This window comes from Gadus chalcogrammus, chromosome 22 (genome assembly GCF_026213295.1).
Source record: "Gadus chalcogrammus isolate NIFS_2021 chromosome 22, NIFS_Gcha_1.0, whole genome shotgun sequence".
NCBI classification, from domain to species: domain Eukaryota; kingdom Metazoa; phylum Chordata; class Actinopteri; order Gadiformes; family Gadidae; genus Gadus; species Gadus chalcogrammus.
The window spans coordinates 20,190,395-20,218,188 of record NC_079433.1 but is presented as its reverse complement, the minus strand read 5'-3'; the positions used below and the strand labels follow the sequence as shown (position 1 = coordinate 20,218,188).

Here is a 27,794-nt window from a genome sequence, read left to right as displayed (position 1 = left end):
ACAAATAAAGTGAGAACTGAATGAAAAGCGCAAAGCATTGCTAAAATTGCAGAAATGTAAAATGAATTAAACTGAAGAGTCGGAAAGGTCAAATGTATTGCATTGCACTGCTGGTGTGTGTGTGTGTGTGTGTCTGTGCGCGTGCGTGTATGAAACTAAAACTGTGATTCTGAAGAAAGTTTAAATGATATCGAAATTCTGTTTAGATATTATTGAAGATAGAAGTGTGTAGATTTGTTAAATGGTTTGAACAAAGATGCACGGTTGAAAATTAATTAAGTTACGTCTTAAACAGTTGAAGTACCAGAGGTCCTCCCATTGACTCCCATGTTAAAACAAAGATAATATTTTAAAAGTAGAATATCTTAAAAAGTATAAAATATTTAAAAAATCGGTAAAGAAGCGCGCGATTCCAAGCTATTCTGAATATTTTAAAATTTAAATGGAGTCTCTAGGTGAGAAGGAAGGAGGAAGGAGATAGGTCCCAAAGTTTGTAGAGAATAATAAAGAAAGAATGAATAAAACTTATGAAGAACAATAGTTGAGCGCTGCATGCAGCACTCACCTAGGCCCGTCGACCAACGCGCAATCAACGACTGAACTTGGTCTGGCAAGTGTGACGTTACGTTTCCATAGCAACCGGTTTTCGGTACTAAAACCAAATTAACAAGGGGAAATCCTATGCCACACGAACGTTTTATAGGAAAGGAACGATTATTTTTGCGAATTGATTTGCGAGTTTGCATTACCAATTATGTAATTCCTATTGAGAATAGATTGTGAAAAAATAACTAAACTACCGTCGTGTAAACTTTTCCTTTTAATACCCCAGGGGAATAAATGAACGCCTCGACATGTTTCGATTGGTAGTGATTTTCACCTACTGAAATTGATTTTTTTTTTCATTTGGAAAGAAACAATGCATGGAAGCAATGGAAAACGCCATCTCCCGTTCGGTTGTAGAGAACTGAAAACCGGTTGCCAGGACAACGTGACGTTTTCACTATAGTACTCTATAGCCAGGCTAGGTGACTCATAGACAGCGGACAATGCAGCCCTTGGCAAACACAGCTGTCAGGAGGGGAATATTGCTTTACTGGACATCCCCCTCCACAACCAAAACCCCCACATGCACGGCTGCATGCGCGCAGATACCCAGATACACACGTGTACAGAATAACTTGTGTGTAGGCAAGGATGAGGCATCTCACCTTTCTAACTATAATAACAGTTGATCTTTTCATGCCATGCAACTACGGTTCGTTCCTTTTTGTCACTGAAAACAATGAAAAAACAAATAGATATGGCGTGTTTTTATTATTCTGATCATTAATAAACATTTGTCCAGTGTATTATATTGCACTGGGGTATTCAAACAATACGTACAAAATATATACTTGTATACTCTTGCAAATTCGTATGTAGATGGGGAGCAGTGTTGCAAGATTGGGACAGATTTCCGACCAATCTGGCCCAATCTGGCAACGCTGAAAGGGGGTTGAATACTTGAATGGCATTTTTAAAAAGTCTTTTCATGATGGCTCACAATCTGCCAGACTAAAGCAGTAAATATCAAATATCAAACACTGCCCACTCAACCTATGCTAGCTTACTCTTTTAAACACTGGACTTTTGACACTGACACTGTTAATAAAAAAGAAACACTTTTAAACATTTGATTTTTGACACTGACACTGTTAATAAAAAAGAAACACATTGCAAGTAGGCATGCCTTTCTCTCGACCAAAGCAAGGCGGCTTTAATTTTAATCATCTGTCACATCTTCGTCTTCATCTTCCTCCTCCGACTCCTCTTCATCGTCATCATCCTCGTCGTCGTCTCTTCTCCTCAGACGACTCGTGGCGGTTTGCTGTCGTGACACAGGATTAATCACGCTGTCACAAAGACGGATCTGCTCAGAGTTATTATTAAGTCTATTGTGGACGTCAAACAAGTTTGGTCCAAACCGCCAACCTCAGACCAAAACACACACGCATGGTTAAACAATGCATGAGATAAGTGACAAGCGATGACATGTTTGCAGGAGAGCTTTAAAGAAAACGTGATAGGCGGGGGGTGATGTCACACATGCAGCAAGCGCAGCAGCAGAGTGACTGGCTTGTGCGGTAAGGCGAGGTACTAAGCCGGGCTAAAGCCTACTGAGCTCAATAACTTAACTGCGAGATATACTACTGAGACGGCGCAACTTATCAAAGCCAAACAAAGATGGCTTATCCAAAGAAGCTTATGCAGCTCTGTACTTTCCTATGCATCGTATTTCTCATGGAGGCGGGGAGTAATGTTTTTGAAAAGATCTGGGGCGGCATGTGACTGAGGAGGTAGAGGTTGGGTTGGTGGGGAAACGGAAGGTTGCCGGTTAGATCCCTGGCTCCTCCCAGAGTGTTGAGGTGTCCCTGAGCAAGACGCCTCACCCTAACTCCTGACGAGCTGCTTGTCGCCTTGAGGAGTTGACACTGCCGTTGTTGTGTGAATGTGTGCATTAATGGGTGAATGTTAGTCAATATTGCAGAGCACTTTGAGTGGCCACTGGTTAGACAAGCGCTGTATAAATGCAGTCCACTTACCATCTAACATTGTGCATGTGAGCATCTCAATGGCTGCTCTGTCTTACCTGCAGGGTCCCTGACCGGCTCATGGAAGAGCCGGTGCGGTCGAGCGACCCCTTGGAGTGAGCTGCCACTATCTCTAAGCGGGACAGGTGGTCTGGAGGATGCAGCAGGCTCCTGAACACCTGCCAGACACAGGAGGAGGATGACGCTCTTACACTTATGCCGCTTTTCCACTGCATGGTACCAGCTCGACTCGACTCAGCTCGCATTTTTTGCGTTTCCACCGCGAAAACATGGTATCTGATACCTGAAGTGGCTGCTTTTTCTAGTACCGCCTCGCTCTAGGTTCCAAGCGGCTGAGCCGATGCTAAAAGGTGACGTCGGCAGACGGCCGGCCACTGATTGGCCAGAGAGTGTGACGAAGTCACGAGAGCGACATGGCAACCATGCTGGTAACAGCCATAGCAGCGCCGCAGCCAACATATTCCACTTCTTCAACTTCTTCAACATGCCAGCTAATAATAGTAATGTTATCGATGTCCTCCATTGTTGTTATGTGGGTTCTGTCCATGTGTGGGTTGCGTAGGTGTTGTTTGCATCGCGTGCAAAAATACGTCACGGCCCTTTCGCGCAGCCGACCCCGCCCACGTCCAGGAGGTACTATTTGCGGTGGAAAACGACCCGTGCTGCTACCGTGTCGAGTCGTGTCGAGACGAGTCGAGCTACATGTGCGGTGGAAAAGCGGCATTAGAGGAGGAGGTGCTCATAACCTTAGAGCGGGAGGTGCAGGGCTCTTACAATTAGAGCAGGAGGTGCTCATAATCTTAAAGCAGGAGGTGCAACGCCCTTACACTTAGACCAGGTGGTGCTCATAACCTTAGAGGAGTTGCTCTTCCAGAGAGCAGGAGGTGCTCATAGCCTTAGAGCAGGAGGTTCACATCACCTTATTAGGTAAGGTGTGGCACGGTACGCGTTTCCACCACCAAAAGTTGAGCAGAGTCCTTTCATTAAGCGCGCTGAGACATACCTATCGTTCGTAACTATACTCCTCCGTTGGGGTACCAAGCGGTCTGAAAGGGTGCCGAAAAGGTCGAGCTACACCTGCCGTCCGTTGATTGGTTGATAGGGCTGTCACTTTTTATTCGAAGTTCGAATATTCGTTCGAAGGTGGGGTGAAAAATTCGAATTCGAAGTGTAATTCTCCATTCGAACTGTAAAAATGCGCTATAAAGAAGAGAGCGGCGAGTGGCTTCTCCTCAATAAAGCGGCCCTCCTGGATCCCCGCTTCTCCCGGTTAGTGCACCTTTCCCCTGCACAGAAACATCTCGTGACTGAAAGCCTCTCACACGAGCTCACTGAAACGGAGACCGACACTGATCGCACACGACAGGGAGAAAAGTCCGCTGGGCGCGATGGGCAGCCTGTTTGGGGACTTATACAACACGGCTGAAAGAAGCAGCTGCAACGGTAACGGAGAGCTGCGAGACTACTTGTAATTTTCTTTCCGTAAGAAATAAAAAGAGCAGCATGCCGTGTTGGAGGTCGGCCTCACAGATTGTTCGTTTATATAGGCTGTGTGTGCCATGGACGACATGCGCTCCGCATATCGCGCTCCGAGCAGTTATTGTTAATGTGTAAAAGACAGCCGCACTTGTGTGTCGGAGCTTCCTCTTGTTGTGTTTACAAATGTGTTATCAAAGATGTGTTTTTATCCTGTGCTGTTATGAATTCAGTAGGTATACGTGATTTCCACAAGAAATCGTGTCGTGTTCTATGGGGGGGGGGGGGTCGAATGTATTCGAATGTATTCGAATTAATTATGGACATTCGAAATTCGTTCGAATTTCATTTTTGGAAAAAGTGACAGCCCTATTGGTTGACGGAATTGTCCCTTCCGTGCAACAGGGGGAAAAAAATTATCAAACACAGTACCCGAGGTATTTCTGGACAACGGCAAGGCTACGTTTATTGAAGAAAAGGCGCGCAAAAGTTTGCCTTCCTTCTTGGACGTCCTCAATTGTTGTTTCTTGTTTAATTTGTCGCTTTCGGTTTTTTCATTTAATTTACTAGCAGGCTACACTATGTCGCACTGCTATGATGTCACAGTGCTTACGTGGCTAGCTATCGCTATCCGGCTTAAACTAAGACCTACCATAAGGGTACTGTCGGCGTTGGAAACGCCGGCTGTAACCGAACATTCCTGCTCTGAGCCGCACCGCACTGCTCGGTGGAAACGCGGCATAGAAGACACCTTGATGGGAATAGCGTTGTCAGGGCGAAATGGGCAAGGCCTTCCAACCCAACGTAGCACGCGCGGTTGGTTTAGCTACTTCCTTATCCTTCTTTAGTACATGCAGCAAGAAGCAAGATGCTATCTGGATTCTAATTGGTCTTTAGGGTCTATTTATACTTACATTGAAATGTAAAGACCTGCCGGGATCCCTTTGTCACCACATTAAATCAGTCTGTAGTCAGTTAAAAACCACTACTCTTCGGCAAAACGTGGTCCTAGCCATCGGGCTGAAATGTCCTGTGAGCCAGCAATAAGTCACGTCTTCTTCTGTCTGCCCTTTTAATGAACTTGTTATCTGAATCTTTGAGTTTGTCAGAATCCTTGATTGGTATGTATGAGGCAAGTACCTGATGATATTACATTTCTTTGACAAATATTTTTGTTAAGGCCAAATATCTTTATTACCTATGGAGCATTCTGTGTGTGGGCCATACAAATACAATTTGACTCCTCTCCAAATTGTCAAAGTGATCTTCCCTTCAGTGGATGTTTTATGGACCAAAGACATATCAATAAGTGAATGATCCATATATTATTAAAAGCCATTATGGGTTATTCAAATGATATAGCATTTAAAATGTCAGATATATATTTGTCATATACTATTTTCCTAATCAGTCAGGTAGTGAGCTGCCCTCCTGTCTCCCCAGGCTGCTAAATCTCCCTGCAAATCAACAATATCTAAGATTCCCATCAGAGGCTGATTGTCAGATGCTGTGTAATGTGTGTTGCAAGTTTTCATGAGACAACCGAACAACAAATTCCACAGAGGCTACTGGAATGCCTTCATGCCATTTGACGTGAGTGTCCGTTTGGTTGATTAAATCAGCGATGAGATGCAAGTCAATGATTAAAGATGTCCTGGTGAAGAGTGACTACTGAGTATGAATGGAGGGGCAGATGATTCGGTGCAACGAAGAACCAATACTGATTAGATCAAAAGGGAGCAAGGAAATCTTTTCTTTGAAAGTAAATTTCTTAATTTTTCTGGGAGAAATCGGGCTACATGTTAGTCATTTAAATAATAATTGAATAATAGATATTATGTATGGTTATAGCCATACTTTTTTTTTTATGCACACAAGAGGATGCCCCTGCCTACCGATGACTTCCAGCGTACCTGTGGTACCCGGCCTATTGGATTGTAGTTTGCCTTGACTATAGTTAGCATTGGCTTAAGAGGTTAGTGGCTGATTAGACTGCAGCTATCGAAGTGTAAGATGGCTGGGGCATACTGGACTGTAGTGAGCGTTAGCGTAAGAATGTTGCGGCATATTGGAGACCTCGGAGAAGGTCCATCTAGGATGTGGTACGGAACGGCAAGGCGCACATAAGGGCTTTTTATGGTGCCACGTCTAGCTTGAGAAGGTTGTGGCCAATTGCACTGTATCAAACATTAGCGAAGAAGGTGATGGCCTATTGGATTCATAGATAGCATGGGCATGAAAAGGCTATGAGCATGAGAAGGATATGGCCTTACCTCTAGGTCCTCTTCCTCATCGACACTCTGGATGCTCTGGTAGGCAGCGGTGTACACCTCCAAGGCCTTGGCGTGGAACGACATCTCAACCGTTACAAACTCACCAAAGATCTTCTGCCATGGGGAGAGAGCAATAAGTCCCCTTACATAGAGCCTCTATGTGATGATTTCAGTTCCTTTATCCTCCTATTGATGTGTGATTCTTTTATTAGATGCACATGAGCAGATAGGGATTAAGCAACTCGTTCACTTATACCCAATAATGTAATAGTGAGAAACCCATGACACAATAGATGAAATGCTTTTCTATTCATTAAAAATGTGTATTTTAGTTGAACGCATTCATTGGTTTTCTAAGAGAACAGATTTTTGCAGGCCAAAAAAGTTATTTCTCAATTTTGGATCAACAAGCAGACACCAGAACCTTCCCCGTCTAGTTTAACTTCCAGTGAATGGTTTCCCAAAGACCATTATATCCCACCAAAGATGCATGCCCTTGACAAATAACCGGCTCATTGAGCAACCGACGGGACTGGAGGAAGGAGGGGGAGGAAGGAGGGGGGGGGAGGGGGGGGACAGAAAGCCTTGAACGTGACTGACCTTGATGTCTCGAATCTTTTGCTTCTCAAACTCATCTATGGTTTCTTCCAGCTGTCGGGTGGTGCGAGTGGCGTCCATGGTGGCCCTCTGGAGCTCGCTCTCGGCCTGGGGCATAGACAGCCACGTTATACAGATAATGTCGGGACAGGAGATACTTTGTGGGGGAGCCCGCTGAGTGCCGCTGGTAACTGGTGTTATGTGGACACTATTTGAAAAACCTTCAGTGTTTTTTTTTTCCAAGACCATAAGAGTTGACCAACGGTTCAAGGCCTCTGTTACGATACAGGACTCTTCATTTGAAAAACGGCCAGAAATTAGATGACGCCTTCTCCGTAATGATGAAACAACCCACCTGTGACTGAAAGCCTGGTTAAGGAAGCACCAATGAAATCAAAGCAAAGCGTCCATCAGCCCCGTTCCATACGTTATGTTAGAGGTTTGATGTAAGTGATGCCTCTAAGGCCATGCTGGGTGAGGATACAATGATCTGTCTGTCTGAGGGGTTCCTCTGCCTCGTCCTCTCCAGCTGGGCCATCTGTTTGGACTCACGGTCTCTAGCACTCTGGGTGGTCTTCAGGTCTTCCTGTGGAGAAAACAACAACAATAAGAACAATGACACAAACAATAAGACCAACATTAAAAGGTAAGTAGACTAATGTTACAGCAAGAGAAATAAGACCATGAGTTACAAAAAATTCAATCAAAGCAGTTGTGAGGGTTTCGTAAAGTTAAGAAATATATTTAATTCTCTGTCCCTTGATTTACAATTATACATTAAACTTAAACAACATATCATATTAATAGCTGTGATTTCGTATTTCACCCAGAGCATGTTTAAAGGAGCATTTCACCGGTGGAGGCATGAATATGTATTGAAATTGGGTCCTATATGTAGTCGAATAATAAAATAAAATTCTAATTTGGTGCCGTCTTGACCGAGAAAAGGCAGGAAGTGACTTTTTGGCGCTTGTGGATCGAAGACAACAACTCCCACCATGCACCACGATGCACAGCTTCGCTGGCCACTCCCGCAGATCTAGATCTCCGCCTATCGGACACCTCGCTGTTCCATCTACCAAGCTGATACCGCAAGACTGCTTGAAAATCATTTCACACAACATTTCTAGTGAAGATCCAGTACCTTCCGCCATTGTACTTCAGTTATATAGCTTAGCTTCAGACGCTGTGGATGTTAGTTTCTGCTGGTGAAGTCCCACCCACTGGCACTGCTCTAATAGGTCTGTAGCGTCAGTGGGTCCCACCCCCTATAGGGGGGTGGGACTAGTGCTTGTAGTCTTACGAGAATCCTCCCCTCTTACACTTCCTATTTACTTCTACGCAAAAATCTTCATATTGCGTCATCTTAAACAGGAAGTGTTGGAGATCGATACGGATCTCTCCAGTCTCTCCAGAAAATAAGGGAATGATGCACGACCATTCAAAAATATGAGTGGGTTTCTAACGATACAAAGCTTAATGGAAATGGGTGAAGTTTCCCTTTAAGCAGTACCTATCTAGGCCAATAATAACAGTCTTCTTAATATAATTTTGTGCAAGATGGTCAATCCTACATTAGTCATTGTGGTTAACATATAGGACTTTTCATGACCATTATTGATGTCTCAAAATCTATGCAACAATGGTGTGCAAGTCAAATAATGCACTGATGAGTTTAAGAGAATATTATGACAAATGCTGCCTCTGTGTGATACAGAATGGTAAGTACAGTCAATAAACATAGTGTACAAGGGTTTATTCTGATAATTAGGATGTATATAAACTCACCCTTTTACGTTTCACCACAGCCCCGTAACTCTTCAGAGGCTCTACGACTTTGGCTTCAAGCCTTTCCACCTGTAAGAAAATATCATTAAAAGTAAGACGATGAGGAGACATCTCACTGCTAATTCTCTCAATAATCTGGGAATAACTACCTTTACTAAGTCCTTTTTTGAAACATTACAAATGAACGACTGGAAATTTAAAACACACACCAACATGGCCAGAAGATGGACAAAATCAGAGCATCTCCGAAACACACATACAGAATATCTTGGCATTTTCTTTAGAAAGAAATTACATTCAACGATAGGAAATGTCAGTAAATGGCCTTTATGTGCTTACACAATTAAACTGGTCGTACCTCAGCTTGACGATAGTCTTCAATCTTGGCCAGTTGGTCTGCAAAATGCTTCATTCCCCTCTTGAGGTTGGGGGTCTCGGTCTCAGCGTACACGTTGATCTCCCTCACCAGCAGGTCGGCCTTGTCCCTCAGTCGGGCCGTCTTACGGACGTAGGCGGCGAACAGCTGGCACATGTCCCCGAAGTGCTTCTCCACGTTGGAGAGGTTCTCCTGGATCTGCTTGGTCTGGTTATCCCTAGGGATAATCAGATCAGAAAACAGGCGGTTCTGCATGCTGGGTATTCAGTCATTACAATATTTTTTGAGAGAGAGAGAGAGAGAGAGAGAGAGAGAGAGAGAGAGAGAGAGAGAGAGAGAGAGAGAGAGAGAGAGAGAGACTCGAACAAACCACGTTAATGTAACGTCACTGTTATCAGTAGGTAATTTATTAAACAGCTTATAGCGGATAGTAATGCAACGTATTGCTTCACACCTTTATGTTGACATGTTAGGGCTATGTATCTTACATGAACATTAACTTGATGTAAAGTTATTAGTCCTAACAGCTGAACAATCGATAACCAAGGAGGGAACTATCTTGATGTGCTATTTTGAAACCATACGCACGCTGATAATAAATTGTAGCTACTGGTTTGAATGTTTAATCACATAAACATCGTTGTTTAACTAGACATTGATGAGCTAGTTAGCCATCACCTGCTATGTTATGGTTTGAACTGTTCAAAGTATACTTTAACAAATGATTACCTCGCTCTCGCATCAGGTGTCCGACTCATCATTGCAGAGACTGTGATGATGTTTGAAGGCGGTTTATACTATTATTAATATACACGAGGCGGTGACTGTTAATCCCGTTTGGGTAAGCTAGCAAGTTATAGCTGTAGCATGTTAGGCTATCATGCCGCTCACTCGTTGCCAAGGGGACCCGTGACCGCTTCCGCTCTGCTGTGTCACTCTGCTGTGGCATTCTGGGATATTGTGTAATTTCGATTGCAATATTTATTCACAGACTTTATTAACTAGATAAAAATTGTAAGAACTTCATATTTTTTCGACGTGTTTTAAACTATTGAATCCTTTATATTGTGTGTCCGTCAACCCAAATTAGTGTTTATTGCTCACACTTTTTTCCAATAGCCCTGCTCGAAATGGAAATGTGGCTTCTATAGTTCTCTTAATTACATCAACAGGTCAAGGTGAATAGCCCTGCGCCCAGTACCTTGGGATCACTGCAGAGAATAAAGCCAAAGAGGATAACTATTATAACAACAGCTTGACTGTTGTCGAATGCAGGATTGGTGCATTCTGAGATAAACCTGGGACTAATTCCCTCCTCTGTGTTTGGGAATGCATGAAATGTCACCAGCTGCCTTGTCTGCGCCTCTGTGGAAAATGTCCAAAAACCTTAATTATCAGGCTTAATCATCCATGAGATTGAAGCAGAGAGATCCCAGTGTAACAGATTGGCGGTGTAAAACATGGTACACAGTAGTGTGCTTGGTGGTTTCCCGTGAGAAATGTCCAATGACTGGGATAATTATGCAGAAATGTATAGTTGGTTCAATAGAATGTTTTATAGACACAAAGCAAAGCAGTGGGTTGAACACACTTTGCTCGTGTATTAAGTGTTGCCCTGCATTCAATATTATAATTATATTTTTAGCTTATTTTATGGTCAGTGTAAGTCATCATTTATAGGCCTAAATGTATGTTAAACAAAACATACATTCTTAAGTTGACCGGATATAGGAGCTTCAAGTCTTCGCACTATGGTGCCTGTGATGGCATCAAGCGACCGCATGGTGGCACTACAACTCTGTCCCTTATTATCAAGAAGATATGGATATTGTTTTTGTTATTCTCCTATAACATCTTATCTAACAACAATCGTAAGTGCCCAAAAGTATAGCCTCTAACAGTTTTGTTGAGTCAGAAATATCTAACTAGAATATAGAAACACACACATTTTCTATTCATTGACCCATGTGGACTAAAATATTCCAGACACCAGATTGTTTTTCATTCTAAAGGTGCGTTCACACCAAAAGTGGAACGAATATTCTCTTCCTCCCACGACTCGGCCCGACCAGACGCGTTGCCTCGAGCGTGGCAAAGCCCCACCCTCTCTCTAGCGGCGGCTTGTTGGAGTTTAGCACTTTGTCGATCGAAGTGCTTACAGTAAAACCAGCAAATTAAATTCCACCACGAGTCCTTATGGTCCGCCTGTACTCACTGAGTGTTCATTGGCCAATCGCATGGCCGAACGTGCGCGGCAAGACGATCCAATTTGCATAAAGTTAATTAAAGTTCAACTTTTGTACCTCCCATTCGCTGCGATCACCCGTCCATCCCCTGTCGAACTCGAGCCTTCCCAGAATCCCTTGCCCCACGCGAGCACCACGCGAGCACCACTTTCTCACCTGAGTGATCCAGCAAGTTCAAATATTGAAACTTGAGTGAACCTCATCGTTTGTGCCGCGACATCTGAACCATCCACATCCCCCACACCATCCACACCATCCCAACCATCTGAACCATCTGAACCATATGCCATTCAAACCATCTGAACCATTCAAATCATCCAAACCATCCACATCATCCACGTCGCCGGCTTGTTTGGCAAAAATTGTGAATCTCTGGCCTTTGCTTTGACCTTGTATGCATTTGTGCCACACCTTCGCTTTTGGTGTGAACGCAGGGTAAAAGCACATAATTACACAACACGCCGCTAATAGGAAACTAAGGCCCCGTTCACACAGACAAAAACAAGATTTTCCCCTCCGTTTTGCTTGGCAACTTTTCAGGATTTTTTTCGTAAAGATGTACTCATTGCAAAAACGCACCTGTAGTAACGCTGTGGTACATATTCAAGGCCACTATGTAGCACTGGTTTGCCACCAAAAAAAGGAGCAGGCGGCGAGGCGGAACATGCGCATCAAGCCTGCGCGCTTCATACAAACATACAGTTGAGGAGGAGGAAGTAGCTGTTAAACCATGCAGAATGAGCAGAAAATACTTTTTAATGTACAGTGACGTAATTCAATTTAATAAGGGGCTGTATTTAAAGCTACAAAAATAATACAAATAAAATCAAACAAAACAAATTAGACCTAATCTAACGTAGCCCGCCTGGTGTGGGGGCGATGACGTCATTGTTTGCGTGTCTGGCGTCCACACGAATCCTAACACGAAAAGGCAATGGCCTTTTTTCTGTTTTTCACCCTGGGACCTAGTTTCAACAAAGTGCGTTTGCAGGCACCGAAAAACTCTGTACCCTTCTGGACGGTGGGCCCAAACGTACATGACTTCTGCGTTTTTACACCAAAATAGATTCTGTGTGAACAGGGCCAAAGTCACACTGTTATACAGAGCAGTTAAAACTGTGCCACTCTTTTCTGGCATGCAGCAATATATTCACATGGCTCCCCCAGTTCATTTATCTATCTTCATAATCCCCTTCGAGGTCATATAGAAAGTGATAGCAGATGCATCTCTTTCCCTGCGTCTCCTATAGAACGTCTATTTGGCTGGGAGGGCCCAGGGGCGAGGGGGTTGTTTGCTGTGGCTGCTGCTGGTGAGTGTAGCAGGAGCTGGGGGATCTTTCTCGGAGGCTGCGTGTCTGACTTTCTTAAAGAACAGATGGTATTGTTTCAAAAATACCAATTAGCAGGAAGAAGGTAGCAACCACTAGTGGCAGTACCCCCCTCACACACACACACACAAACACACACGCACATGCACACACACACACACACACACACACACACACACACACACACACACACACACACACACACACACACACACACACACACACACACACACACACACACACAAACCAGCTCAAACATACGCTTTGGCGAACACATACACACACAAATACACATCACACGCATGCATGCATGCATGCATGTACATAAACACACACACACACACACACACACACACACACACACACACACACACACACACACACACACACACACATGCACACCCTACAAACACACACACAGACAGACATTCACTAAAACACACACACACACACACACACACACTGAGGCACATGCTTGGGTGCACGTCCACACACACATACACACTCCTAAATTCTCTCTCTCCCTCTTAGTCTCTCGCCGCTGTACGCCATGCACCTCGTGGCAGGGCATGGCCGGGGAGGCGCGTGGTCGGCTGAACAGATTGGGAGTGACATATGTCAGACGTAGGGAGTATCGGTAGGACAACCCAGTTTGTGTCCTTTAGCACGTGTGTGTACGTGTTTGTCTGTGTGTGTGTGTGTGTGTGTGTGTGTGTGTGTGTGTGTGTGTGTGTGTGTGTGTGTGTGTGTGTGTGTGTGTAGGAGGGGCATGTGTTTTTGTGTAGTTCTGCATGTGTCTTTCTCCTTCTCTCTTACACTCACATATTCTCTCACATATTCTGTGTGTATGTCTGTGTGTGTGAGAGGGAGTATGAACAGTGTCGGACCACTTCCACTTGAAAATTGAAGGTCAGCAGTCAATCAGGCATTATAAGGCCTTCGTCCTCAAATATAAGATACATCTCTTACATCTCTTATCAAGTCATTTTAGTCACCTCAGTGGATGCAGGCTAGAGAGTGATGTTTAAAGTAAAATGTATAACTTTCCTTAAGTTTAAGGATTTGTTATTGTGCTGTTAATGGTAAGTTGACGATTGACAGTCCTTTGAGTGGGATGACAAAATTAAATTAAATATTATGTATGAGTGTTCTTTTAAAGGATTTTCTAAATTATGGAAATGAAGATGTCCTGAATAAGTCCTGGAAAAGTGTAATTTATCTGAGATGTAAAGTAGATGTTCATCATTGATTCCATCATATCTCTATGCCTCTGTAGAGTTGCTCCCTCCTCAAACTCAGGCCACCTTGAAGAGAGAAGTCCTGGTTGTGTAGTTAAGCGGGCGCTGGAAGGGCGAGCAGATACGGTTATGGTCCAGTGCTTTTATTGACCCAATGAAAGCCCACCCTTGGCTCCCTAGGGTGCTGCCGCTCAGGTTAGGCTCTCTGTTGTCTGAGTTCATTAGTGTCTCCTTCACCAGCACTGCTTCTGTCCTTCTTCTGTATCTCTTTATCTCTCCCTCTCCCTCCCCCCTCTCTCTCTCTCTCTCTCTCTCTCTCTCTCTCTCTCTCTCTCTCTCTCTCTCTCTCTCTCTCTCTCTCTCTCTCTCTCTCTCTCTCTCTCTCTCTCTCTCTCTCTCTCTCCCTCTTTTTCTCTTTCTATATCTCTCAGTTACTTGCTGAACCTCTCTCCCACTCTCTCACTCACAGTCTCTTTCTCTCACTCTTTATTTCTATATCTTTTTTTTCTATCTCTCAGTCTCTCTCTTTCTCTGCTCTTGTCTCTCTCTGTACCTTTGTACCGCCGCATTACTCTCTCTCTCTCTCTCTCTCTCTCTCTCTCTCTCTCTCTCTTTCTCTCTCTCTTTCTATATATAGATATCAATCTAGGTAGATATATACCTTTATCGCTCTATCACTTTCCCTGTGTCTCTCCATCTTGCTCTCTCTCACTCGCTCTCTGTATCTCCATCTTGCTCTCTCTCCCTCACCCTCTGTGTCTCTCCATCTTGCTCACTCTCACTCGCCCTCTGTGTCTCTCCATCTTGCTCTTTCTCCCTTGCCCTCTGTATCTATCCATCTTGCTCTCCAACACCTCTACTCTTTCCTTTCTCTCTCTCTGTCCCAGAGGGCTTCGGGAAGGAAAATGTCACTACATCAAGTTAGCAAACGCCTCCAACCAGCGATGGCCTGTCTGCCAGCCTCCTGTCTCTTCTGCTGAGCGATGGAGTCACTCAGCTCTACAGAGTTTACACAAAGTTGGTCCTGCCTAACTTTATCAGGTGTTACACTTTTTGGCGATTTACATTTACATAGATGATTACAGGAATTGATGCTGGATTTTTCTTTTTAGGTGCAAGGTTATTAAATGGGTTGTACATTATTATTTATCAGACCTTTGTGATTAAGATATTCGTAGATGACCCACAGCTTACGTACCAGACCATTCCCCAGTTACACTATACAACGTAAATCAGGAATATTTAATCATATCCAGAGGTATCTTAATTTGACATAGACAAAAAGGGGCGTTCAGGTGAACACTTAACTTATTCATAGCATATTTCATATTCATAGCGGCACTTCACAGAGACCCATTAGAAATAATGATATCTCTCTGGGTCGGGCATTATTTACCTTAATGTATTTCAGTCAAGGGAATGAGTGTTACAAAACCGCTAAAAGTTAGCGGTTAACAAAAAAAAAAGATTTTTTTTTTGTTAACCGCTAACTTTTTTATGCAGGTTAGCCATAGTGGATCCTGTTGGGAGAGTCATTGGCCTACTTCCTTTCCTTACATTTACATTTACATTTAGGGCATTTAGCAGACGCTTTTATCCAAAGCGACTTACAATTAGTACATTTGTCATAAGAAGTGCAACAGAATATCGCTGTCGGTACAGTGTAGTTTCCTCTATAGTCTCTCCCTCTCTCTCTATCAAATTTAGTCTCTCCCTCTCTCTCTCTATCAAATTTAGTCTCTCCCTCTCTCTCTCTATCAAATGTAGTCTCTCCCTCTCTCTCTCTATCAAATGTCCTCAGAGCACTCATGAAGGCTCCACTATTGAGTCAAGGGGAAGAATGTATTGTGGGGGGGATGGGAAATACTATGCTCATCTTAGCAAATGGGACTTAAGGATTGTCTACATGTGTGCATGTGTATGTGTGTGTGTGTGTGTGTGTGTGTGTGTGTGTGTGTGTGTGTGTGTGTGTGTGTGTGTGTGTGTGTGTGTGTGTGTGTGTGTGTGTGTGTGTGTGTGTGTGTATGCGTGTGTGTCTGTATGCGTGTCTCAGTGTGTTTGTGTGTGTGTATTTGTGAGTATTGGCTGTGCGTCAGAAGTGTTTTTTGTATGTTCATGTGTGCTGGTCGGATGTTAATGGCGGTTAAAGCTAGCCGGGGATCGTTAGGAAATAGGTTAGTAAGAGAGGAGAGATTTAAACAGTATATTCCATCAAAAGGAGAGGAGGAAAGGAAAGGTTCTCTACAGAGTGCTGGTGGCAGACGGGTGGAAGTGGCCACTGTCCTTCAGCCATCAATATGCAAATGGAGAAAAATGGCCCTTGAGTGCACAGAGCAGTTCCCTCAAGTGCATTCATTAGCTGCTGTTAGCATAATTGATTCCCAGCCCCGCCATAAAAAAAACTCCCACTCTCCCCCTTGCTTTGGGGGGGGGGGGCAGGGGGGTCGGCGGAGGGAAGGAGGGGGGAAGGTAGTCGCTGGGGATTTGCCACAGAACAACTCCAATCCTAAATCATTAAAGGAAAACCACTAGCCAGTGGATTGTGCTTAACCCCTCCGGGAGGGGATATATGACCCCAACAGTTATACTGTCACTGACGTCTAAATCATTGATTTGACATATGAAGGTAGCCACGGGCCCATATACCCTGCTTCTGCTGTCCTCTCGTAGTCCAAACCCGGGTTCTGGCTCATCTGCTTGAACCCCCGTAACTGTGTAACAGGCAGCATGCTAGGGGTGCCATGTTCGATTTGGGACAAATGGTGATGACTGCCGACTATTATAAGCACTCTTCATGCGCTCATATGCACATGTGTGTCACTATTACATTATATTTATTAAGCTTATGCTTTTGTCCAAAGTGACTAACAATAAGTGCATTCAGCAATGAAGGTGTAAGCTAAAACAAACGTGCAAGAATTACATAACATCGATTAAATAGGCAAAGCAAAGCAACTGCTTTGAGTGCTACAATATAGAAACAGGAGATAGAGAATATATCTATATATATATATCTATATATATATATATTTTTTTTTTTTGGTTTTTTGTTAACATATATATTTTCTTCAATGGCCAAGATGCAGTCTTAACCGATGAGTTTTCTGCCTGTGGTGGAAGATAGCTAGGATTTCAGCTGTCCTCATGTCAGTGGTGAGCTCAGTCAACAGTTATGGCGCCAGGACGGCAAAAAATTGCGATTTTGCTGAGTGAGAGTGAGAGAGTAGCAAGCCGTTTGGCAGTTTTGGAGCGAAGTGGACCGGCTGGGGTCCATGGTTTGACCATGTGCTGGATGTAGGCAGGGTAGGCAAGTACCAGTGACTTTGGCATCGGATTTGAACAGCCCCCAGTCGTCAGTTCAGGGTGCGGAGGAGGGTGCAGTGTGGAAGAACCTGGGGGGTTGAAGACAAGACTGGTGCTGCACTCTGGAAGAGCTGCAGAGGACTAATAGAACACACAGACCAGACCAGCCACAAGGTAGTTACAGTAGACTGGGCATGAGATAACAAGAGTCTGGACCAAAACCTGCGTGGCCTTCTGGTTTAACCATCCACCTGACATTGAACAGCATGGATCTGCAGGAGCAGGTTTTCAGATTCATGTGGGCAGCAAACGGCAGCCGGCCTCAAGTGTTATACCGAGGTGCCTCGCCGTCCGAGTTGCAGGCACCACAGAGATGTCCATATTTGTCTGAGAGGTCGTGGATGGAAGAGGCCTTCCCGGGAAGGAAGAGCTGCTCAATCCCATCCCAATTGAGTTTCAGGTGGTGTGTTGACAACCATTGAAACATGCTGGAGTCATAAAATGCTCATACTGTAGATATATATATATATATATCTTTATGCATATATATATATATGGTCGTGACATATGAACTTTTAATCTGTAAATGACTCTGTAATTGAAAGGTTTAATAACAATGTGACCATAGTGCTCATAAATCTCAGTACCCCAACGGAGGAGTACTGCGAGACGAGTACGGCTCAATACGGCTCAGTAGGGATCACGCCCACTTTTGGTGGTGGAAACGCGACCCGTGCCGCACCTTTGCAAACCGAACCGACCCGCACCCTCCGGTGGAAACGCGCCGTGAGATGAACATCCAGGCGAACATTTGAACCTTTGAATAGCTGCAAGTCTCTGTAACTTTCCTTCATCTTTTGTCTCTCACACGCTCAACATTGCTATTGTGAGCAGGTGTTTATTGAAGTTTCAAACCACAAGAAAGCCAGACTTAATGTAGAACACACACACACAGACACACACGCATACAATCCTGAGGAGAGTCTCAATCACAACCAATTAGAGTGACGCGGAAAGTAGGTATGTGAATATATGGGGGGAAATATTATAGTTTTTGTACATCCAATATATGCAACCTGCCGTCCCATCTGTCCCTCCGTCCTTTCATCCATCCACCCGTCATTTCATCCATCCATCCTCTTATAATTAAACCCCTCAAGTTGTGTTTTTCTGTTACCTTACAATTAAGAGATTGAGACAAAGACTGTGAGCGAGATAGAGAGGGAGAGAGAGACCGAGAGTGAGAAAGAGACAGAGAGGGCGGGGAAGAAAGAAAGAGAGAGAGTGAGTGAGGGAGAGATGGAGAGACAGCAGCATGATGTATCACCACCTCGCCAAATAAAGCATATTCATAAAGCATATTCATTATCTCCACAAGCCATCCCCCAGATGGCCGGAAAATTGGCTTTGTGTTGAGATGTGGATTCAGGCATGCATATTAATGGCAGACAGATGCAAACCCATATTCATATTCCTTTAGCTGTTCTTTTTTTTTGCACTAGAGAAATGATAATGAACACTTAGAGAGGGGGAACGAGAGTCTTAATTCTAGGAGGAATTCACCTTTGATGTGCTGCGGGGCATATATGCTTCAGTCAGGCAGAGTGTCACACTGTGTTTTTGAAATGTCGCTATGCATCTTTAACTGTACAATTATTCAAGCCTTTACTGAGGGGTTTAGAACGATGTATGTGTATCAGTTTCATGCATTAGAAAACAATTCAAAGTGTTTGGGATTTCTGGCCACGTTGTGATCACGTGGTCCACCATGTATATTATCACAGCCTCATTCGGGAGATCCATTTTGTTTGCATTTCACATAATCTCTGGTCTCTGTTGCTGTTCAATTGATTAGTTCCTCTCATTTTGGTTTTAATCTAAAAATTAACCCTTCAGAGAATACTTTATTAGTGTGGTTGCTACTGCAAGAAGAACTGCTGTTCTTCTTAAGTTTTATTTATTAGAGTGGTTGCAAGCAGATCTACTGTTCTTAAGTTTTCTTTATTCCCCTTGCCTGTTTTTTATGCAGTTAACTGCTCCAGCATACTTTCAGCTACAGAAACCATCAACTATCAAAACGTCCAGATCTTTAACAACCTGATGGCTATCTCTCTGCGTCACTCAACTCTTTAGACTTTTAAAACGATTACGCATTTTCAGCTTTCTTTATTTATTTATTTTACAATTTACCGTCCACCCATCGAAAAAATTAAATTGACTACTTTTTACGCGTCATTCCCTGTCTCATAGCACTTAAAGCGTTCCTGTTCGTCTTTGTGATTTTGTCATTTCATTGGTTAGTCGTTGTTTATTGTTCCCTATATTAGCCTCTTCAGCAAACCAGCTCGAAAACAAACAACACAACTTTACATTGTATTGCAGGCACATAGCAAAACCGCGCAATACCTAAATTGGTGACCGAAATAAAGTAGCAATGTAATCAAGTGTGTAAGAGCATTTAAAATTGACATTAAAATGACCAACATGGTACAAATACAAAGGAAATAAATCTCTTTACGGTCACCTGCACTTTTGTTTAGCGTCATCACTGAACTCGGTGTACTCTCAGAATTCCGAGGGGGCCCGACCAAAAGGGGGCCGCAAGAAAGCTGGGAGAATTCCCCACTTGCAACTCGGAAGGCTGGTGTCCGAGGCATCTGGTACAAACCATTAGACCTAACGTTAGCGGTGACGTTAGCGTTGACCTTAGCGCTGACGTTAGCATTTTAGCAAGAACCCTCTCACAGTTCGTAAGGAAGAAGCGCATTCTAGTTATTCTCCTTAACTCTTCTTGCTTGCCTTTGTGTCATGAGTTTAGTTTTCTTAAGGGTACACATCCCACCATCAGAGGGCAGTAGCGTTCTCTGTCTTCTCTTTATCCGTGTAAGTACTGTTTTGCAGGCTCACTCTTTGTTTTTGTCTGCACTTGCATTGCTCCATTTTCTCAATGTCTTATCAAAAGTCACATCGAAGACTTCTGCATTTAAATAAAGTCCTCATGATAGAATCTGTAGATCCTATTCTAAACTCAATCTAATTGAACTCTCTCGCTTCGGATGTGATGTTAATACAGATAACTATTCTTGTAGGACATACAGAGAGTTACCAGTCTTTGATCCATATTTTTGATTTATAATATTTATTTGCAATGTTTATGGATTTAAGTTTATTTCTAGTTGGGAAAATACATATTTGTAGCTGTAGCATAACTCTACAGGCAATTAAACCATCCACCAAACAACATAGTAAAACCCACTGGGATATCCATTCACACTGGCCTCACCTCCATGTATCACCCTATATATTTATACATCATATATCTATATATATTCTGCAGGTGGAATAGGACAGGGTTTAAATGACTACAACCTCATAAACTCCTATATGCCCTAATAGGGAACTCCCAAATTGGAATAAAGTATTATTTACTTGAGTGTGTCAATATGGAAAATGGAGGCCAGTTAATAATAAGCCGTTGTAAATCAATTGTAGTCGTAAAAATTATAGGCTGGTGTTAAAATGTGGAGGGAGCAATGGTGGCATTAACACGTTGGGCTTGAGTTATCATGTTAATTTAATATCCAGCCTTCAAGTGATGCAGGGAGCCCAATAAAGGTAAATTAAGCAACTCGCCTCCCATCTCCCTTTAGCGCTTTATGGTCCAACCTAAATCACTTTGCTGTTTGCTCCAGGAACTGCATCTGCACTGAGAGGCCCCTCAGACCCAGCAGGGGCCCCGGTTTGATGTAATCCCGGTTGGGGAGGCCTTTTGTTTACCTAATATAGACACATACTGTGATACAACTCCATTTATTTCACCCTGTAAAAGCAGCCATCATTTCTTAGGATCATTTCATGAATACCAATGCTCCATGCGCTCACCCACATGATGGTATTTTCTTCAACATCCCAGTTTGTTTGATGGGCAGGGGGGGAGGGGGGGGGTAACTTCATGGATCCATTTATGTTCTGCATACATTTATGCATTCATATATCGCTTTTATGTGCCGATTGGCCTTTCATAGTCCCGGAGGAGAGTGGGACTATTGATTCCGCAAAGCACATGACAAAAGTGCTCGTATATCAGAGGACAGACAACAATAATGACACACAGCTCACTATTTCATAAGCCGTGCTATGGTAAAAACGAGTGGTAATTGAAGCACGTTATCGACGTTTGCCCGGCATTCTCAAGTTAAGCCGGGCGAGCAAGCAGTCAAAATAATGATGAATAATCCCAAAGTAAGCACAATTATGCATCGATGGTCTATTGACTCCCAGAATGCAGACTGCCACATTGACATGTTATTATGCTGATCAATGCTCTTATGAATTAATAATATTGAGCTATAGTTAAAGTTAGGGTAAAGCACAGTTGTACATTTTACAGTTTAATACTGAATGAAGATGGACAGTGTTTTTGGGGAACACAACGGCCTATAAAATGAATCTGCCTAGAAAATGCTGTGGTAGACCTTTTGAAAGCAAATCAACTACATATATTGTCTATATTTTTTGGTTCACAGCATAAATATTACCCACACGCTCAACAATTTCACATTAACGAATATCCCTCCCTCTGTGTTGTAGAAAAGTTGCTTACGTATAGAATGAAATTGAGTTCTCAGCAAGCTTTTTTTGCGAGTCCAGCAATATCGTGATAAACTACTCGGCATACCTTTAACTCTCATGGACTACAACCGTGAGGTTGTCTTCACATTCTCTGCTCTGCCAGCAGATGAGTCTGTGAGATATTTCTCTGGCCTCAGCATCGACCTGCCGTCAAACCTCTTTAATAGTTAGTTAGTCGGATAGATTAATGGTTGAGTTTCCTGAATTTGATCATTTGCGTCCATTGTGTCACACAATATTTAACCAAATCTCTGAGGCTAAAACATCCAGAACCGAGTTACCTAGCACGTTCAATTGTTCTGTACTTGTCAACAAACAAATCCCTTATGGTTGAACACAGCAGTTACACAGCGCACAAAGGAGAACAGAGCACTAGTAATGCAATGTTGGATGGGTTGATTAATTGGACATTTTGCCCAGAAATGTTCCTGCACACACATTTTATGCACATCTCCGGTTGTACCGGGGGTTGATAAATGAGGATGGGGATCCAGAATGCAAAATGCCTAAGGTGAAAACGAAACGAGCATTGTAGAGATACATTCCTTACACACTTCCATTTCTCATGCAGTGGATGAAATATGCACACGGTTTTAACCCATCCTCTTTGAAACATGGAACACTCTCCACAGTGGAGAGCGTTCCACGCAAAATATATTACGCGCAACAATTCAGCAAAATGTTGTAGCGGAAAGTGAGCACCCCTCTACCGTACCACATGCTACACATCTGGAGAGTGTCTGGACAAATTATATGAGTGAATGAGTTTTTGACCCATATTCTCTAATGGGATTCTTAGCGGTGTAAAAAATGGAAAATACCAGAGTGCTTGTGCCAAATCAGCCAGATGTTCTTCACTGATAAACACACATACGCAAAACCAGTCAGAGCGGTATTCAGGGAGCGAAAATAAATCCTCTTTTGCTTGTAGATACAGTAACCCTGTTAAAACAGACAAGTTGCATTGTCACCTAAGTTGGATTCTTCTTATGTTATTTTGCATCGTAATTTCATGAGACTTATGTACATACGTACTTCATTCATCCTGGGGGGGGGGACATGAATAGCGTTACAGCACATCACATAAGACACAATATTAATAATAATGAAAAAGTCATTGTGTGACAATATGATAAGATAAGATAACATCAAATCAAATACGGATCTGCTGAAGCAGGAAGCCAGCGCTATAAGCTGACGTATTATATCAATTTTGTTATATTAGTACACCGCTCTATGTAAGTCAGGGGGATCCAATTCAACGTAATAATAGATACAACTGTGAGGAAACTCCTTGATTTTTCAGCCAAACGGTGGGAGAACACACTCACACAAGCGCGAGCGCACAGGTTCAGAATCACACAATGTCAGTGGTGCTTCCAGAAGCCACACTGCGCTGATGCAATCAGTCCCTCCCGTCCAGAACAACCATCTGTCTCTAGAGCAGATCAATGAAGATGATGGATGGAGCTCTCCAGTCATGTTGACACAAGCATTGGGACCAGATTCCACCAACAGCCATTATGGTTCACGGTTGGTTTGAGCTAAATTTTCAAATGGCTGGTCAGACGTTGGTTGTGATCTCCGGACAATTTGAAGGGGTCTGTCACCTCGTTTCCCCGACTACATAAGAGACGAGTTTGCGTTCTTCAGAAACCTGTCTGAAAAGGGCTCTGATCCGGGGTCGGATATAACACAAGCGGGTTGTACAGGCTTCCACGCGTCTCTGAGCATGGTATCACACGTAACCCGCTCACGTCTCAGAGCATGGCATCACACGTAACCCGCTCACGCGAGTCGAGGCCACGAGGACAGATCAGGAGGAGAGGACTGAGGCCCTGTCCACAAGGACGAAAACAATATTTCCTCCCTACGTTTTCCTTGGCAGCGTTTCAGGTATTTCTCCGTAATGATGGAGTCATTACAAAAACACATCTACCTGTAGAAACGCTGTAGTAAATATTCCAGGCCTATATGTGGCGCTGCTTGTCCACCAGCAGTTGTTAAACATTGTAGATTGAGCAGAAAATACTTTTAACTGTACAGTGAGTAATTCAATTTACCAACCTACAAAAATATTACAAATCAAATCAAACAAAAACTAATCAGACGGAAATCTAACGTTGCCCACCTGGTGGGTGGGGCGATGACATCATCGTTTACCCGAATCCTAACCCGAAAACGCCGGGGGCCGTTTTTCTCTTTTCCACCCTGGGACCTGGTTTCAAAAGAGTGTGTTTGCAGGCAACGAAAATGCCGGGTCGGTCTGGCCGGTTGGCCCAAACGTGCAAGACTTCAGCGTTTTTACACCAATATTGTATCGGTGCTTGATTCCATGAATGCCATTACACACTTACCGAGAGTGACTGGCCTTTCAGCGGCCTGTTGAGATCTCTGAGGGGTGGGGGTGGGGGAGGGGTGGGGGAGGGGTGGGTTAGGAGTGGGGGAGAGTTGGACCAGAGCAGAAGGACTTTCCGGACGAGGCAACGTTTGTAACAGTGATGAATGAACACAACGACAGTGGTTTACTCCATTATTAGTCAAAGAAATTGAATTCTGAGGTTGAAGGCTATGATTTTTTTGTAGGGAGTGGGGGGTGGGGGAGAAGTCCCTTTGCGATGGATTTTTCATCTGTATTCCAGACAGGGATTGTCTGGACCTGATTGGTGGAATTCACCCGTTACATGATCGGCATGCTCCGGAGACAAGGCAATTGTTGTTATTTGATTTGATTGCCTGTAGTAGGAGTATGGCTGCGGCCTATGGCTGCAGAAATAGACCCTGTTCCAGGGTTATGATTACTGTCTAGAACGCACTGCCCACCTGCTCAGACCTGCTCAGACTGCTCCTTCTCAGACTGCTCCGACTCACACAATGTTTCTGTTAAGGGGGTGTAGTAGACCAACCGAGTAGACTGTTGATGTTTTTTTATTTTTCTATTTTTTGTTTTTTGGGTTGTTGACAGGTAGGGAAAGTCCCTTTTCATTTGATATAATATTAAGACGGAACACAAACATTCACAATAATATTTTTTTATTGTTTAATTTGTAAATTAAACAAAGCTGCAAGCATTTACTCCTCACCCACTCAATGCACACAGATACACATGCACAGATGCACACAGAGACACACACACAGTCACACAGTCTTTCATCTCTTACATACTCAGGCAGTTGCGATTGCCTTAGAAAACAGCACCTGCGCCTCCATTTGAAAACTATTTAGGGAGCATCAAACTCTATCAGGGCAGGTCTGATTGCAGTCGGCTCTTCCCACTCCCCCAATCACTCAGTCAGTCAATTAGTCTCCCCCACCCCTCAATACCCCACCAAAAACAAATCACACACAGGCAAACATACAGACACACACAACCCCCCCCCCCCACATACACACACACACACACAGACTACCGTACCCATCTTTCAGCTGTGCTCTGCTTGGGAACGAGAATCCTTTGGCAGCCTCCCATCAACACCTGAGCCCCCCCCGACGCACACACGCGCACACACACACACACACACACACACACACACACACACACACACACACACACACACACACACACACACACACACACACACACACACACAGAAACACACAGAAACACACACACACAGAAACACACACACACACACACACACACACACACACACACACACACACACACACACACACACACACACACACACACACACACACACACACACAGAAACACTCATGAATCTTAGCCATCACCTTCCCCCTCCAGAGGCAGCTAATCGCTCCGAGGATAACCCCCTAAACCACAACACTGCCCAGCTCTCCCCCCCCCCACCCCTCATTGATCCCCTTTAGCAAGTACCCAGGAACTCGCTCCACAGCTATTTGGTAATGGGGGGAAAAGGAGGGAGAGGGAGAGAAGTACGAGAGCGCAAGTAGAATAGCGGGGAGATGAACCCCAAAAAGGCCAACACGTCTCACTAACCTTTTGGGGGGTATCATTTGCTTCTCTCCTAGGAGAGTCCCAGTGCTTATGGCTGTCCTCATCTCCACCAGTATTTAATGTGTGTTGTGCGTGCAGTGGCCACACACACACACACACACACACACACACACACACACACACACACACACACACACACACACACACACACACACACACACACACACACACACACACACACCTGCACACACACACACCTCTGGTTGAGGCTGGTGTTCAACTGTGTTTATGTGGGTTTGTGTGTGCATCTGTGTGTGTCTCTGCCTGTGTGTGCGTGTACCACCACCACTGCCGTTTGGTGTACTCTCTGGGTTAGCAGGCGGCGTGCTCTCACAATGGCTTATTTATTCAGGGCCTTTTGAAATAATCGAGTTGACACATCTGTCAGATGGCGAGAGGAGGAATGCTAAAAGGTCACCGGGCGTGGAACCAGCTGCTCCACACCAAACCTTTCCTGCCTCCAAATAGCACAGTCATTACACCACACCAGATGGGACGCTGCCTTTCATTTCTGCCCGTGCTGGCACACACACACACACACACACACACACACACACACACACACACACACACACACACACACACACACACACACACACACACACACACACACACACACAGCCGCAAATGGCCGTGCTAGTGTCTGAGCCGGACCACCACACACACAAAGCTGCACAGACACACACAATTGCACACAAACGGTATCACCACAGACCCACACACATTACACGCACGCAAACACACTCATACAGCAGGTATGGATGTACACGTATAAAGGTATAAACGCCCTTGTGGATGGTGCAGGTGCCTTCACAGTGGACAAGTTGTCAGGCAGAAGTGTGTACGTACAGACATGTGTCTGCCCTGACACACCCTATACAACGATAGCTAAAACGCAGGTAACACACACATCCGCTCCCACATCCCTCTGACCCTGGACTTCTGTTCCTCTCTCTGGAACACCTCTCCCAGATCTGACCTGGGGGCTAGGAGTTGAGTATGGGCAGTCTGCAGGGACTCTACTTGCTGCATAGCCAGGAACGACAAGGAACAACAAAATCCCCCACATACTCACACACGAAGGACAAAAAACCAAAGGAACACATTGACTGTCAGGCTGGTCTACTTTCTCATTCTCATTCTTTCTCATTCTAGAGTTTTTTATCATCGGCTGTCTTTTCTTGTTTCATTCTTGCTATGCTTTTGTTCGATCAGCTTTTTTCGAAACGACAATAGGTCATCTTTGCCAGCACTAAGTGGTGTAATATATTTCAAAGCACGGCTCGCTATTGGTTGAGGCACGATGCAGCACAAATCGTTGATTGTCCAAAGATTTGTGCTCTCCAAAGCTTATGCTTCAGCAGAGAGGTGGCCGGACCCTGAGCTGTAGTCGCAGCTCTTTGTGTGCTATCTTTCATGATGTTCCGTTATCTTAAATGAAAAGAGGCATATGGCGACCGGATAGCCGTTTAACCAATCCATCTGTCAATTTCTTTTATATTTCTTACACATGATCAGATCCCATTTCAGAACCATTCATCTCCTTCTGTCTTTCAATTTGGAGTGGAACATAGAGTAAATGATCTGTGTTGAGTTGTGTTTATTTTTTTGTGCCTCACCAAAAAGGCTGCGTTACTTTGAAATGTTTAATTGCTCCGCAGCAAATCCTGTAGTCATTTGTTGTGTTTGCCAGCGTTGCTATTGTTTTAGTTAATGAGGTTATGGCAACCCAAGGCTATGCCGGAGAGCGAGTGATGCACAATGCATATCTATCCGTATGCAAATGAAAGCGGAAACAATGTTTTCCAACAGTTGTGCTTGTTGTACCATTAATCTGTATACAACAAAGAAAAGCTGTGGAATACAAAGAAAAGCAGCACCAACGGCCCATTAATGAGCCTAACTGGTTTGCTTGGTCTCACAGTACAATTAATATAATAAGCATCTGATTGTGCGTCATT

General features: G+C 44.0%; 1 protein-coding gene across 1 annotated transcript; it reads right to left on the bottom strand.

Annotated features, from left to right (window-relative positions):
- Positions 1 to 1,133: 1,133 nt before the first annotated feature.
- On the bottom strand, positions 1,134 to 9,877 carry cibar1 (CBY1 interacting BAR domain containing 1). The gene is made up of 8 exons (XM_056583224.1): positions 9,834 to 9,877; positions 9,087 to 9,321; positions 8,729 to 8,797; positions 7,425 to 7,526; positions 6,944 to 7,114; positions 6,344 to 6,457; positions 2,633 to 2,752; positions 1,134 to 1,870 (listed from the first exon to the last, which is right to left on the bottom strand). Exons 1-8 carry the CDS (start codon positions 9,863 to 9,865, stop codon positions 1,766 to 1,768), a joined length of 948 nt encoding a protein of 315 aa, XP_056439199.1. The 5' UTR covers positions 9,866 to 9,877; the 3' UTR covers positions 1,134 to 1,765.
- Between the last annotated feature and the right edge of the window lie 17,917 nt (positions 9,878 to 27,794).